The sequence below is a fragment of the Cheilinus undulatus genome, linkage group 7 (genome assembly GCF_018320785.1).
Source record: "Cheilinus undulatus linkage group 7, ASM1832078v1, whole genome shotgun sequence".
NCBI lineage: Eukaryota > Metazoa > Chordata > Actinopteri > Labriformes > Labridae > Cheilinus > Cheilinus undulatus.
In genome coordinates, this window is record NC_054871.1 from 12,027,941 (window position 1) to 12,044,569 (window position 16,629).

General features: G+C 38.8%; 1 protein-coding gene across 1 annotated transcript; it reads left to right on the forward strand.

The window, feature by feature from the left end:
• The first annotated feature begins 8,706 nt into the window (after positions 1-8,706).
• On the forward strand, positions 8,707-13,615 carry c7h1orf52 (chromosome 7 C1orf52 homolog). Its single transcript, XM_041791946.1, has 3 exons — positions 8,707-9,135; positions 10,013-10,223; positions 10,345-13,615. The coding sequence occupies exons 1-3, from the start codon at positions 8,839-8,841 to the stop codon at positions 10,497-10,499; spliced, it is 663 nt and encodes a 220-aa protein (XP_041647880.1). The 5' UTR covers positions 8,707-8,838; the 3' UTR covers positions 10,500-13,615.
• Positions 13,616-16,629: the final 3,014 nt, after the last annotated feature.

The following is a 16,629-nucleotide window of genomic DNA, read 5'->3' on the forward strand; positions in this document are numbered from 1 at the left end:
AGTTGGATCCCGTTCCGGCCTCCAGCCACGAGCCTCGACAGGCCGCGGTGCAAACAGAGCCTCCAGTTAATGTAATGAGCCAAAGAATGCCACCTCTCAGGTCTGAAATCTCACAGGGTGTTAAGTGACCAGAGAAAACACAGAGGTGGAGGCAGTGTTTGTGTGTGTCTGTGTGGTAAAAAGGGGTTCCAGATACTTGATATACTTCAAATACAAAACAGAACAAAGGAATTTAAATCAAGGGCACCAAAAGCTTTGAAATCAAACTGCAGGAAGAGTTTGATCTGCAGGTTTTGTAAGTGCATGCACACACACCTTGTATAAATATATTAAAGCGTGTTTTAACTTGAATGTGGCTCCTTGACTGAAGCTGAAGGAGAAAAAAAGTGGAAAAGACCAGTCATGACACCACATGCTATTTAAAGTATCTCATTGTATCACTGACGGATTAAATGGAAAAGGAAAGATGGAAAAGAGATAAAAAGGTGAGATGATGGATATATCAAGTAACGCTGGAAAAAATGGTTTGCATGAATAATTGATCTTCACAGGTGTTGCTTGACAGTTGATGCTTATTCAGTGGCAGAATAAAAATTGTGATGAGTGCAAACATTTTAATGTGCAAGCTACTCTTTGATTCCTGCAGGCTCTATCCAATTATGATTTATTTAAATTTTAAAGACTGGCTTACATAAGAGGACAATCTTTTTAGCATCCATCTGACTATGAATTATAAATAATGCAAACACACAGCAGTAACAGCAGAATGCTCAGAATCATTTATGCCCATTTTAGATTCAGAAGGAGACTTTCTGGGCCCTGGTAGCCTAGAGGTTACGTCAGTGCAACCCCTAACCTTGAACCTGGCTCTGCCCCCGCATGTCGTTCCTCACCTTCTCTCTACCCAGTTTTTTTACTCTACCTGCTGTCTTATCCATCAAATACAGGCCTAAAAGACCAAAAACAGTTTCCCAAAAAAGGGAGAAAAGGACATTTTCCTAACGTAAGAAATACGATCCAAGTAATGAACCAAGCTGAAAGTATGCTCTCTAAATTAAAATTTGGCAGTTTAACATTGGTGTGTATGTGACTGTCAGTGCTTCTGGAACCAGCCTCTGGTGGACACTGGGGGAACTGCAGTTTTTTGCACTTAGGCACTCGCTTCATTTTTCAACCGTGGAGGTTGCTACTTGGTCCATCCCTATATTGAAATTGAAAGGATTCATCATTATTAATTTTTTATTAATGCCCCAGGCCTTTTGGGCCCCATATTGTTCTGAAAACCAAAAGAAAATTGGAACACATATGTGGGGTCTGAAAAATGCGAGGTTGATATAGGTTTCACAGATGGCCCTCATGAATAGCCTCAATAACGCCACCTTTCGTGCCTCTATGAAACAGCCTCAACAGTGACTTTGACCTAGAGTTATGAAATTGAGTGTGCAGATTCGGCTCAGGGAGCTCCACAAAAAGTCTGCTGGAGCATATTTTTATCTCCAACAGGAAATCTGCCATTTTGAATAAATAAGCCCAAAATGAGGTGTTTGTGGTCTGTCCCAAGTGTCAAACTAGATTGTTCCAGTCCAAGGCATTAGATCCAGTTGACTTGTACCTTGGCACAGAGCCAGATGAGACATGCATCATGAAAAGATCCTTTGGACATGTTCAAAAGTCAAAAGGCGTAGCCATGGCAAGCCCTCGAATGTGTATATTTTTTTGCAAACAGGAAGTTGTTTATAACTCAGCTGTGCATTTTCCAATTAGGCTCAAACGCAGAGTGTTTATGGAGTGTCCATGTCTGCACGCAGTCATATGGTTATAATTTTTATGGATCATAACTCCTAGTGGTGACAGGAAATGTCAAGGTTTACGGTGCAAGCTGCTGTTAAAAGGCCTTTGAAGAATTCCACTTCAAATTTTTGTCAGGAAGAAAAAAAATCTCTGGCAAAAATCTGTGACTTTTTTTCCAGAGGATGTGGCCTCTGCATGGCTGCAAACAAAAAAGTCGTCATTTTGTCTTGCCCTAAATTTTTGAACTGTCGTCACTCTGGTATATGCTGTTCATCAACAAATTTCATTTCATCTTGGTTTCTGGTTCCATCCACTGTCCTGTCCTTTACAATAATTACAATGAAGTTCCCAAAATATATAAGAACATACTAAAGTTTATAGCCTAAACATGTCTGAAAACAGTGCAAAGTTTGTTGAATAAATATGATTATATTAGATTGATGGGTACACAGATGGTTCACATCTTACACGTCTGTTTAAAGGAGTTATGGAGAAGACTAATACATGTATGAAGCGTCTTGTCGAGCTCCATGAAAACAAAGAGGCAATGATCTTGACATCAGCGTGTCTGTTCTCCTCATTAACCTCTCTAAGGTCACTCTTCTCCCCTCGGTGCCATCCCACATCAACAGAGCTCCATGTCAAAGGTCACCTCAGCTTCATCATTTAGAGGTTTTAACCTCTGCGACAGACTGTTTAGACTTTTAGTTTGCGTTAATAACAGCACATTTGATAAAAAGCAACTTTTTAGACTCAGACAAAGTAAAGGGAATTCCCTACTAAGTCTGCAACCAATCTGAACCATTAGAAACAGAATAAAAAAATGTTCAATCAGGATTTGACTGCCGAGAAGACAGCTGGAGCTGAACACATTATTTGCACGATGTTCTGCCTACATTTTTATCAGCTGGTGAAAACACAACGAAATCTTTTGTCCATGTTTTATGAGCACATCACCAAACTAAACTTATTCATTCTCCAGGTGTTGTTTTGAAACTTCGAGATGGACTGTGGGATTCATTATCCAAAACACACGCAGCATTTCTGCTTTTAAGATCCAGCGTTCTTTCCCAATGTTCTTAAGAGGGATTCTGCACATGTGAAACAATTAAACATAAGAGGAGAAAACAGCTGATGTCTTCAGTAAACTGTTTGGGAGTCATCTCACTCAAGTTAGATCACATTAGTTTGCATTTCTCTGTTGTTGATTGCAGAATAGACACGCATGGAGAAACTTTGCCCATAGCTAATGTAACCAGCTGTCAGAGATGTGTCCTCACCTGAGATAATCCCATGGACTAAATAAAGAGATTTAAGATAATGCTAACAGCTAGATTAAACAGAGACATGCAGAGGTGTGGCTTTTCACCTCCATGGGGAATTTCTCACATCATAGTCAGGCTCTGTGGAGAACTGGTTTGCCAAAGGGAGCAGCCAATTGTACCAGTTACAGTACAGTGAACTACATGATTTGTTTTCATTTTTAGAGAATTTTATCTTAAAAGCAGCTGCCGTATTTAAAAAAATGTATTTGTAAGAGATGTCAGCCAAAGTGGGAGGAAATGGAGTTTCCTGCTGTTGCCGTTTGCTGCACAGATAAACAAGAAAAAGTATCTATCCTGTTGTCCTAACACGGGGATTAGGTTGTATATAAATAATTCCTCTTCCAAGAATTAAATTATCTATCCAGACTAATGGTTGAGACTTCTATGATCTGCAAAAAGCAGCAAACATAACATCCGTGCCTGTTTTTAAAGCACATCTGTGAAACAACATTTCACAACATATGCTACGAAACAGTGTAACACATAAAAATGAAATCACAGCTGATCACACTGATTTTATGCCAATTTTGTACAAGACAAATCAAATTTAAAAGGTTTCTTGAAAGCCAACAGTGGGGATAATTGATACCATTCAGCCCAGTTTTAAAAACTGAAAGGAGATCAACCCCCATTTTTTGCACAGAAAAAAAGTGTTGTTCCAGTTTAATGTAGCATCTGTGAAAGCGGAGGTGTAGTGCAGGATATATGTAGGTTTAATATGAAGTACTTACACTCTGAAGTACACTGCATTTTTATCCATAGGACAGTGAAGAAAAAATGCATCATACTCTGCCTGTACTTAACTAGTAGACATTATTGCATTTGCGGGTTGTCTAGGAAGAATACCGGGGTAAGGCTGTCAGAGGAGAGCAGGTCCTGCGTTGTGGTTCTCTAGAATATTTAGCCATGTTAAAGTGTAAAAGGCCTATTTTTAGTTGCACAAAGCGAATGAATTTGCCAGACTGTCATTAGGCAAATCCATCTTGCAAAGTTGTGTAAATCAGTGTTATTTGAGGAGAGGAGGCAGCAGCTGCAGGCGGGGTAAAGTTCAACTGTGAGCTGATAGCAATGGCTGCTGCCAGTGTAGCCGTTAACTCAGATGTAGCAACGATTTAGTGGCAGTTTTACCAGAACTGGACCACATTTCGTTATTAAAACAGGATCAATGAGCATTCTTCAGTTTTCTGCAGACCTGTTTCAGCACGAGTTTACAACCGTTACAGGTGGGGTTCAGTTATGCTGTAACCCAGTGTATACAATGGCTACAGCCAAAGTAGCAATAAGCTTGGATGTAGCTGAGAAAAGTAGCAGTTTGACAAGTTCTTTACCAAATTTCTTCATTAAAAAAAGAGAAAAGAGCCACGCTGAAAGCTTTTCTTAGCAGAGAGGATGTTTTTGCACGTCTCGCAATAGGCTTCAACATGAATCTTAGCTTTGGTATTTAAAAACAACTGAAATATGATTTTAAGCTTGTGGCATCCATGAAGTATCCAAGTAATTATATTTTGGTATGGATGACAGTGAAGGAGATCTCTAAACAAAGTGACAAGTTGATGCAGGCTAGATTTATATTTCCAGCTGTTGTATGATTAGTAAACAGATAGCTGTGAGGACCTGGCACTGAGTAGTCGATGCTAAGTGTTACAAAATAAAGTGCAGTGTGTAAATCCCTGTGTTGTCCTCTTGCCAGCTGTCTGAGCTAACTTGCAACTAACTCCTAATGCTGCTAGCCTCTCCACCTGCACCAACAACCATTACAAGCCAAACTCAGGGACCTTCAGTTGGTGCCAAAGTGGACCACATCAGCTTTCTACATAACCCAAGAAAATTCCTTTCATTATGATTTATCTGTAATGCAGCAATAGAGCCAAAAGCAGGGTTAAAACCTTTTAGAGCAAGAACTTACCATCAGTTTGGTATTTGTGTAAAAGACATATATGACAAGGAAACTTCCCTTTCATTATTATAACTATCAGTCAAAATGAGTGAAATTTCATTTTCACTCCAGAGAGGAACAAGGAAAATTCCTACGTAACAGTTCAACAGTCATTTTTATTAAAGATGAAAAGTGTGCCCCCATTGGTCGAGTGCTGGTCCCCTCTCTAAGAGAGAGGATCTGTGTCGATCACCTGTCAGCCTGTGGTGTTTTCAGAGCTTGATATATTGTGGCAACAAGCATAGTGATCAAGGGGAAGCTCTACTGGACTAAGTAGGGGTAATAATGGCATGACATATCCTGACAGTGTCGAAGGTTAGACTGAGTTTCCTGGTACCTTTTTACAACAATATATCTAAAGCTGCAGCGAACAAAAATAGTCAGAAATTCTCATTTTTGTCAGAAATAAAGTGACAAGGCATAAAACTATCAGGTTTTTCAAGAAAACAAGTTTTCAACTCAGTTTAGTTTAAAAAAAATGGTATAAATACTCTAGAAGGTTTTTATAAATTGAAATTAAAGCCATAACAGGGAAGGATTTGAGATTCAAGCATTCAAACATCTCATGGCTGGTTCAACACCTGCTTCTGGCACAAACATATTATATAGGAGCTTATTTTAATGCCGCTACTGCTGGCACTACCACTTCAACTCTAAAGGAGACAACATGATTACCAAAACGACGCTGTTTTCCTCAGAAGAACATGCAAATATGTTCCTGAACATGAACATCGAGGATGTGTTCGGACTGGACTTCCAGTAAATCTCTGCATAGATCTGACCTCCAGTTCACCTAAAAATGCAAAACATCTCATTAGAAGCATCTGTATTGTAAATTTCAAGGAGAAGAGAAGAAGATAGGATAGGAGAGAGGGAGAAAACATGTAGTATATCCTGTAGATTTATGTTTTACTTGTCCATCTTTCAGTGGATGTTTAACCTGTGCATAAGGGCAAAGATCAGCCCCTCCTAGTGCGGTTAACCTCAGAGACCTGGAGACAAACTTTAATGTCACTGCTCTTCATCATCAGAGAGTGAAGTGACAGAGGGAAAGGCTGATTATCTTTCTTTGATGGTTTTTGATTTGGAGCTTCTCATACATCTGCTAGGCAAAAAAAAAAAAAAATCACTGTGTGACTATCTGGAAAGTTCCACAGTGAATAGGTAGCATGTTTTCAGATGTTTTATGAGAGACATTTTCCAAGCAGCATGATAAGAATTTGTCAGTTCCTGCAGATTCTTGCTGCTTTTCTGCAGCAACTAGTTGTCTCTTCTGTGTAACTGTGCTGCACTCTAGTGGTCAAAACAGTGAATGGCATTTCTGAAGGCGAAACGGTAGTGAGCTGGGTTATAGCCAAGTTTGGTTCAAACTTTTATGTGCCGTTAAATAGAAATGTGAGGAAAAAAGATCAGCTTAATTAAAGTAATTTGATTTATTAAGAATGTATTTACTATCACAGCTTCATGAGTAACTTTAAAATAACTGGACACTTTCTGGAATTAGTGACTCCATATTACAACCCTAATTCTAAAAAAGTTGGGTCACTGTAGAAACAAGAAAAAACAGAATGCAATGATTTTCAAATTGGATAAACCCATATTTTATTCACAATAGAACATAAATAACATATCAGATGTTGAAACTGAGACATTTTACCATTTCATTTTTTATTTGATGGCAGCAACACCTCTCAAAAAAGTTGGGACAGAGCCATGTTTACCATGATGTAGCATCCACTCATCTTTTAACAACAGTCTGTAAATGTCTGGGAAGTTAGGAGATCAGTTTCTGGAGTTTTGGGAAAGGAATGTTTTCTCATTCTTGTCTAATGTAGGATTCTAGCTGCTCAACAGTCCTAGATTGTCTTTGCTGGGGTTTTTTTATTTTATAAGGTCTGGACTGCAGGCAGGTCAGTTCAGCACCCAGACTCTTCCACTAGAAAGCTATGCAGTTGTGATGGATGCAGTTTGTGGTTCAGCATTGTATTGCTGGAATATGCAAGGCCTTCCCTGAAAGACATGTCATATGCTGCTGTAAAACTTACTTTTTAGCATTGACAGTGCCTTTCCAAATGTGTAAGCGGCCTATGACATAGACACTAATGTAACCTCATACCATAAGAGATGCAGGCTTTTAAACTGTGTGCTCATAACAAGCTGGATGGTCCCTCTCCTCTTTAGTCCACAGAATACGGCATAAAGAATTTCAAATTTTGATTCATCTGACCACAGAACAGTTTTCCATTTTGCCTCGGTCCATTTTAAATAAGCTTTGGCCCACTTAAGATGGTGGGACTTATTGGTTGTGTTCACATTGGACTTCTTGTTTACATGATTCAACTTTAACTTGTATCCGTGAATGGCACAGCCAGCTGTGTTGACAGTGATTTCTGTAAGGGGTTCCTGAGTGCATGCAGTGATTTCCAGTGCAGAATCATGCCTGTTTTTAATGCAGTGCTGCCTGAGGGCCCAAAGATCACGAGCATCCTGTATTGACCCTTGACTTTATCACTTGCACACAGAAATTAATCTTTCGATGATATCATGTACTGGAGATGGTGTGATATTCAAATCCCTGCAATTTTACATTGAGGATTGAAACTGTTGTGCAATAATTAGACAGCTTTTAATAGACTGGTGAAACACTGGACTCTGCCTCTTAAAAATGCTCCTTATTGTTCCCAGTCATGTTACTGGCCTGTTGCCAATTAACCTAATTGGTTGTTAAATGCTCCTGCAGCTGTTTTTCATTACTACTGTCTTTGTGAGCCCTTTTACCCTGTCCCTACTCTTTTTTGGTTGTGTTGCTGCCTTCAAATTCAAAATTAGCTATCACAGAGTGCCAGTCTAGACCTGCCCTCACTGTTATCAAGCAGAGCTGTGTGTGCAGGCTGAAGGCTTTACCTCTTAATATCTTAAAGTTGAAATGACATGTCTCTGGGTTCAGTCTTGGGGCCGCTGTTATTTGCACTTTATATCAACAGCATGAGTCATAATGTCCTCATTTATATGCAGAGAAAATTATCATTTACTGCTACCTTTGTGTACCTTGGTGAGTTAAATTGGTTCTGAATCTGGACAAAACCAAATTAATGTTTTCAAACTCAAAGAAAAAGCTGTTGGGTTCCCCAGCTTTGCCTTCTATTACCGCATCTCTGGGTGACGTAATAGAGTCTTTATTGTCTTATAAATACCTTTGATTGCTCGCTATCCTATCTACTACATTAAGGTAGCTCAAAATCATGTCCAGACTAGTGGGAGGAAACCACAATACTGTGAAAAAAGAGGGAGGCTCTGGCCACAGGCAGTTTGTTCCCTCAACCTTCATACTGAAAGTCAGCAGTTTTTACCATTTCACCACAGTGCGTCCTCTCAGTACCTGCTTCTTCTTACTCACTTTACAGTATTATTCCAAAATCCAAATATAACTAAATATCACATTAACTATAAATATAAAGTATATTCAGCTTTTACCTAAATCTGAAAACCTAGGCCTATGAAATAAATAACTCTATGAATATTTGCACTGTAGGTCTAATGTAATCCAGAGGGTGGCGGTAATGCAACTGAAATGATGTCAACCGCCATAAAACACCACAGAAGAAGCAGTTAATTTCGCGTTGAAAAACGACTTTACGACAGTCGTCACGACACTGTCATGTTCAACGACTTGTTTGGAGGCTTATTCAAAATGGAGTAGATCGGAGAGTTCATCCCCTCAGCAGTAACGTCAACTTTTAATTGTTTTTACTAATAACTGGTTAGAAAACTAACAACCCTTTCAAAATGACAGAAGAGAAGAAGACGGGCTCGATGGGTTTCTTCTCGAGCTACGACGATTTAAGCGACAGCAGCGACGGTAGTGACTCAGACGAGGACGGGGAGAGAAAGAAGAAACCGGGGACCGAAGCTGGGGGGAGCGGGGCTCAGTGCTCCCAGCAAGGGACCAAGCGAGCATCCGGTGGGGCTCCGTTACCGAAACCAGACGAGCTGTTCAGCTCTGTATCAAAGCCTGCTTTCCTCTATAACCCTCTGAACAAGGAGATAGACTGGGACAGTCTGACCGTTAAAGCTCCGGAAGAGGTAAACATACGAGGCAGAGAGGAATGTAGAAAGAAACCGTTGGCTTTAACATTACACATCTATTGACTATAAGCGCGTGTTTTAATAATTTAATGCCTTCTCTGTTAATAGTGAGTGACATCTAATAATATAAAATTATAAACTATAAAGTATGTAAGTGCCGAGGTGTTGCCAAACTCAATTTCATAGGTTGGATATGGTTCGAATCAAGAGATTAAACTGATAGTAGGTGTTGTGGTATATAAAGAGACCGTGTTTTCTGGTGACTGTCAGCTGAATGCGGTAACAAACTTGAGTCTTCATATATCAGATAGATATATTTTTGACAATATTTTAATAAACTGTGCTAAAATGCACACTATAGGGCTCTTTTAAGCCTTTAACATCAGCAATAAATAGTAATTGAACCAACAACTCAAATGTTTGGTTTTATATGAACAGGCTTGATTTAAAATATATGGAGACAGTGATACTTCAGGATAATTTAACCATTTTAAGTTTCACTCTATATTTGAACATAGATTTTATATAAAAAACAAAACATATGTACTCTTTTTAGGTGAAGATTAAACTGAAGGATATGTCATCATTTTTTTTGGATTATATGTTATTTGACGTACGACTTGTCATATTTGCAGTACTTGTCTATGTGTTGCTGCATTCTTAGCAGATTTCTATGTGACTAATATTTGGTATTACAGGATATGTGGCTTTTCTGCTCTTTGTATTAGTGAAGAACTTAAAGCTGCCATGTAAACCCAGCCTGTTTTCTATGTTATTTCAGCTCATGTCTACTGAAGCTCTCTTACGAAACCTTTTTTTGTTATATTGTCAAAGCCTGTTTTTTATATCCTGGTCTTCTTTTTTTTACAAACAGCCTGCCAGAGAGTTTAAGCCATGGAAGACAAACGCTGTACCTCCTCCTGAGAGCTATGCTGCAGAGCCAGAGAAGAAGAAGGGACCTCCTCCAGGCATGGATATGGCCATAAAGTGGTCCAATGTGTACGAGGACAATGGAGAAGATGCACCGCAGGCATACACAGGCAAAGCTCGATTCTTACCTACAGAGGAGCAACAATCTGACTCAGGTTAGTGCTGTTCAATCCATGCCTCTTGTCAGTTTTGAATTAAATTAAAAGATATTTTTCATTCCCATCAATCCCTCTCCCCCATCCCAACCACCACCACCCTTACGGTGCCTCTGTACAGATGAAGACGCAGAGAAGGGACAACTGTCTGCAAAGAAACGTCGAGTGGAGACTTTCCAGCAGAAGGAGAAGAGGAAGAGGGACTTGGGACAAGCTACTTCTGACAAGAACTTTGTTGAGGAGGAGAAAAGGATCCTGAGGCAAAAGGCTGAATGAGAGCTGTGATCAGGAAGTGGCTTCTACTTTGAATATTTCATGTCAGTGGAGAACACTGACATATTAGCACAGTGATCGCTGGTTAGCTGTGAACGTAAACACAAATTGTACCTGTATGTTGTCATGATTTTACATAGTATATTTTTATTTTATTATTAAAGTTCGGTTGGTTATAATTTAAAAAGAAAAAAAACTGTGATTTAACTCTGGGTTGTACTCTTATAGTTTTGGCCATCTTTCTCACCAGCTCTTGTCACTGTACACAGGTATGATGGAAATCACTAGAAAAAGCTTTACAGCATGAACTGGGCCTTACAAAACCAGTTCTTAGACATGTTTGGTCCCATTGTGGATCATCAGAAGTCTGTCTTATTTTGTGGCACTTGCTCATTGATATGAACAGAAAAATCGTTGTCAAACCAAAGCCATTCAATGGAGCATTTAGCCGTTTGCTTTTTCCATCTGAAAACTGGAACCTGAGAAAGATAAGTGAGCGGAGGTCAGGCGAGTTAAAGGGCAAATAGAGAGAAAGCCACACTTGCTGGAACAAAACTGGGAAACCCAAGAAAAAACTGTCTAACCTAGATTTAAAGCACATACTTCCACCCAGTCCTGCAGAGAGATGCACAACTTTGTTGACCATCTCACCTGCTGCTTTCTCTGCTCTTACCTCCATCCCACCTGTAGTTCTTTACACCCAGGAGAAAAACAGGCTTTTCTCATACTCAGGTTGTAAAATACCAATTGTTTGTCACTTTTTGGCAGCTTTTATCCACACAAGGTATCATTTAGCACGGAACGAATGCACTCACACTGGTCAAACATACTGGACTTTAGGCTCAAACGGGCCCGGGCACAGTACAGATGGCCTAGTGTGAGTGCGCCCTTAGTGTTTGTTGCAGACAAACAGAAAGCAGAGGACAGGGATGTACCTGGGAAGGTTTACACCTCTATGTTGTTGGTTTGGTGATGAGCCTAGAAATGTTCTGAATGATATAATTCCAGAAAAAGGGCAGAAAAAGAAATGTATGATAATTGATGTTTAGGGGATTTTCTGTTTTGGTCTCTACTTTTTCTTATGTGTGTTTCTCTTTAAACTGTAAGCAATTTGTAAATATGTGACTGGTCGCTTTTATGTTTGTGTTGTATTGAAATGAATATCAAATGTCATTTCTTGTGCTAAAGTATCAACGCAAAAAAAATTGAATATCATCTTGACAACCCTCTGCTCTGTCGCATTTCAAAGTTTACCCATACCGCCTGGTTTGGAGTGTCTCTTTCTAAATGGGTCGACCCTTCAAAAGGACCATGATGCATTGGAAAAAAAAAGATATTAGATTGTAGATATAATTTCAAATCTTACTAATGATTGGCAAAGTTAGGTGTAATTTCCTATGTGACTCATTTTGGAGTGTTCCTCTGGAAAATCTGTTTGAAGGGTCTTGTAGCCCTTGCACTTGGCCCTTCCCGTCCACTCCAACAAGGCTCAGTAATAGGGATGCCAGATATTTGACTTTTGTTTATCCAGTTTGAAGATATTTCCAATTCATGTTAGCCGATACTGATATAAAATAAAAATGTTCTTCAAATCTAAAACTTTGGTCCTTAAAAACACCTTTAAGTTTAAGTTTGGAATAACGAAAAACAAAGAAAAAGATTTCAGCAGACATGGGTCTGCTGAGGCCTAAAACAACACAAACTTATTGTTACATACGGCTAATATTGACAGCCATTGTATCGGTTGTACATATCAACAGAAAATGTCATATCTTTTGATACAAATAAATAACAATTATGCTGTTATACCTAGATGTGAGTGTAAAAAAACATAAGGGTAGTATGAAGTGGTAGGATCAAGTTAGGGAATTGGGATTGAGCCCTAAAAAGTTACATTTATCTGATTTTTGTGATCAATTTTTTCCTCTTAGGAAAGACAGCAGCCATTGATCCTTCCCTACACTTTAATAGTTGATTCTATCTGACCACTTAAAGGCTGCAGAGACAATCAGTGAGGGCCAGACTTGTACTCTCTCATAGTCCATGTCTTGTATTGTTTAGTATGGAGCCACTTCTGCTTTACTTTTAAATATGAAGTAAAGACATACAGGTGACATGAGACGCATCCTAACATGCTTTTGTTTTGGTTCCCTGTGCTACCAAAAAAAAGTTTGCAAACATGATGTTACAATTTTAGCAATGAAACCCAAAAAAGTCTGAGAATTAAATGAAGGGAACATTGAAGATAAAGTGTGATAAAGAGTGCCTGGTTTCCTCTTCCTTTATTGGATAAAGTGGGATTAGTTGGATTTTCCCTTCCATATTTGTTATCTACAGAGTAAAAATGACAGTGACATGTCATGTGGTGGTTTGTGATTGTATTTAATCATCACTTTAAACAGGACTTTGTGTTTTGCTCATTATTAGATATGCCTTGTTCTTCGTCTTTACGGCCACAAGATGTCACCATTGAGCTTCACTGGAAAATTCGCAGTCATGTTCGCAGTTCAGTCTGAAGCACTTTGACTCTGTGAAGTGTTTGGCAACAACTTTTAACCACTGTCTGTGTGTTTCAGGCAGAGTTTTGATTTTTACTCTGTAACCTAAGTCTGTCTCATCTCAGATCTCTCTCTGTTTACTCAGTCTCATGTAAGACTTGTTTGCATGTTTATAATCAGGTTAAGTTTGTAATATTGGATGGTTTTATGGACCCTTGTTTTCTCTTCTTTCTCAGTGTAAACCGTTTTTATGAATAGTTGTATAGTTTGTTTTTAGTGTCATATTATTCATCATAAACTAATTAGGCAATAAAAGACTTTTTTTTTCTCTCAGGAGGAAGCTGCACCTGTCAGTTATTTAAATTGAGTAACTCACTTTATTGTTCCTTGAAAGTTGTAATTTTGAATCAGGTGTGTGCTGAGCTGAGGTTACAACACACGGACTCCAAGAGTAAAATGAGTTTTATTTTATATCTCAGAGCATTTTAACAACATGCCAGTAGCTGTTCCCAGTGTTTATGATCTTACTGATGTATCTCAGAGTTGTTGCTGCACCAGGAAATTCCTAAAAGCACTAAAGTATGGCTGTATATGACCATTCAAATAAAAAGCTTAAAACTTGTTGCCCTTTCTCATGTGGACTTCTCATAATAGTTACAAGCCTACATTACATTACAAATTCAAGGCCCTCACAGAAAGTCTTAAAGGTGTTCAAATTTAAGCTCATCAAACGTCTTAAAAGTATTGTTTTTATCTGTAAGAGACCTTAAATCTCTGTTGGAAATCTGACCAGGCATGCCTAAATAATAGGGATGCACTGATGCATCAGTCCAACATCGGTTTCAGTGATATGAGCCTTGTTGACAGACATTAGCAAATAATCTGGCATGAACAAATGCCAGTAGAAGATTGTAATCTCTTGAGTGGAATCAAGTTCTTGCTGGCATCTTGTACACCTAACTGCTGATTAGGAGAAGAGTGGTTTTTCTCATCATGAAGAATTAGTGTCCTATTTAACAAATTCTGATCTGCTTTTATGTTCAAACAAGCGGAAATGTCTGTAATTTATTTGGGAGTGCGACACCAAAAGAGGTCATTAATAAAACAAGTCAAGGTATTGAGAAATCAACCAAAACTGATTTTTCACAGCAACACAGAATGAATAAATTCTGTAGTTATGTGTGTACATGTAGGGCCTCTGAACATCACAGACTTTTTGCCTCAGTTTTTTTCCAAACATACATTCACAGCCCACTGAAAACAAACCCACAGCCCACTTTTGTGTCCTGACCCACCAGAACCACTGACCTAAAGTACAAAAAAAATTCAGAAGTGCAGAAAATTTCCACTTAATTTCATTTACTTAAAATCAAAAAAGGGCACTGATAACTTTTTGTTGAGGTCCAAGTTTAAAACTACACATCCCTAGATCCATTCTTTACATTTCTGTGACCATTAGGGCTCATAATGGTTTTCTGAGCAGTGAAAACAAGGAAAATTTCCACTTTGAAACAGTTTGGTGATCAGAGGAATTCCTGGCCTATCTGTCATTGTGGGTTGACGTGAAATAGTGGTAAATATGCCTCTGATAAAATTCCTGCCTCCAGGTATGTGCCTGGCCTTGTCTGAAATGTGTACCAGTTCCTGCACAGCAGTAGCAGACTGATTTTATCAGCCATATTTATGAACAAATGACTCTTCTCTCTCTCTGCACTGACTGTGAGCAACGGCCGGCGAGGTTATATCCATCACTGTTTAAAGATGACTCTTCTTGCTATCAGCCTTGACGTGCAAAACTTCCCAGAAAATAGATATATTTCCATTTATAACTTACAGTATATCTAATCCCTTCTTTGTTCCATTGACACCATGCAGAAGAAGAACTTGAGCTTCCCTTATCTGTAGATCCTGGTCTTATGTTACACCTCAACAAACAGGGCTTAATACAATCTGTATACATGTGTGGTCCATCAAATATCTTCACTATTGGTACTTGTTAGCTAAATTGCTGTAGAATTCCAGTAACTTAAGTCTATTTCCCACTTCATTCAGTGCCATGAAAAGTGTCATTCACACTAATCATTTATCACGGTGACACATTTACTGGAAGGTCAGGACCCCATCGAGGCCATTGAATATTCAGGGAGCTTTCCTGAGCTGGCTGCCTACAGCTGCTACTATCTGACTTATGACACTTTCACACAGTCAGCACTTTGCGGCTGCTTGCATGTAAATTTAGTCGTGACTGTTGTCTGATGCTGCAGAGGATCAGCAGCCTATAGAATAAATTGAAAGTTCATGTAAAGTAACACAAGACCCTGTCTGTAGTACAAGTCTGCAAGCATGCTCAGTACAAGCATTGAGCACTACTTTGATCTGTGTGATAACTGCAGATAAGCAAGTCATATTGACTAGTTTCAGTATCTCAGATTGACCTGTAAGCATGGATTGTCATCAATTTTTAGGTATTGTGTTCCAACCCCTGAGCCACTTTGATGTATTCCATCTCAAGTCTATTGAAGTAAGTAAAACCACTTTAATTATGTTTAGTTACTAAATGTGCTTAAATGGAAATGCTGCCCAAATCACAGCCGTCCATTAATGCTGATAAGGTAAATAGCCAGTCATTAAGGATTTTAGGGTGGCCGATCAGATTTCGGGGAAGCCCTGATAGACCGCTGTATCAGCCCCTGGTCGGGATGAGAACAGCACTTTGTGCAGATGAGAGGAGAGATGACGATGACTCATCTCCATTTTCAGACACAAAATGAGAAAAGAGCAAGAAACCGTTAAACTTTAAAGGAGTGTTGGTGCCTGAAGATGACCACTGAGCTACAATCTGTAAATCAGACATTTAAATGAAACAGATGGAGGTGCAAATGAGCACCATTTGTAATGATGTTTTCAGCTGTTATCCTCTTTTTTCTTTATTAATCAGAGCATTGTCACTGTCAGCATTAACATATCCATTGCATATCGCAGTTAAAGTTCCAACATAAGGGCACTGCTTATTTTAAAATCACAGTTATTCTCAACATTTCCCTGCTGCCATAGTGATATGAAATAAGTCCAGCACTGCTCCTTAATGTCTCATTTCACTTTAAAAAAAACTCAGAGAGCTCAGTGGACAAATCAAAAGTCAGCTGCACCTTGTGTTATCAGACAGTTACTTTTACCTTATTTCGTAAGACCAATACCATGTTCCCTTTTCCTAAGTTCCTTCTTTTCTTTGAAAAATACAAGCAGATATGTAGCCAACAAAAAGGGAAGATTAATTGTGATTAACTACAGAAATTCTAAGATTAATCACAGTCAAAGTTTTTAATAACTTGTCAGCCCATCTACGTGTGTTGTTGTTTCAATTAAGTCATGAAAAAATAACAACAAATTCCTCGTCAATATGTTTGTTTACATAATTAACCCGACAACACTATTTAGTGATGAAACTAACAAGTACAATGAAGTAAAGCATGCTTTACACCACACACTTACCCTGCCGATTGACAGCAAAGGGCTCATTACTGTACGGTTCTTTAGATTAAGATTATCGTGCCAGATTATCCAAGATTGTAAGTATTAAACATGTTCAATTTTATTTACGACCAAATCCTTTTGTGTGGTGAGCACCAATAGCC

Excerpts from the sequence above, each read along its gene's own strand:
- c7h1orf52 (XM_041791946.1), top strand. The coding sequence starts at position 8,839 with ATGACAGAAGAGAAGAAGACGGGCTCGATGGGTTTCTTCTCGAGCTAC. Across the intron at positions 9,136-10,012 it reads CCGTTAAAGCTCCGGAAGAG|CCTGCCAGAGAGTTTAAGCC; the intron begins GTAAACATACGA and ends TTTTACAAACAG. Across the intron at positions 10,224-10,344 it reads GGAGCAACAATCTGACTCAG|ATGAAGACGCAGAGAAGGGA; the intron begins GTTAGTGCTGTT and ends GCCTCTGTACAG.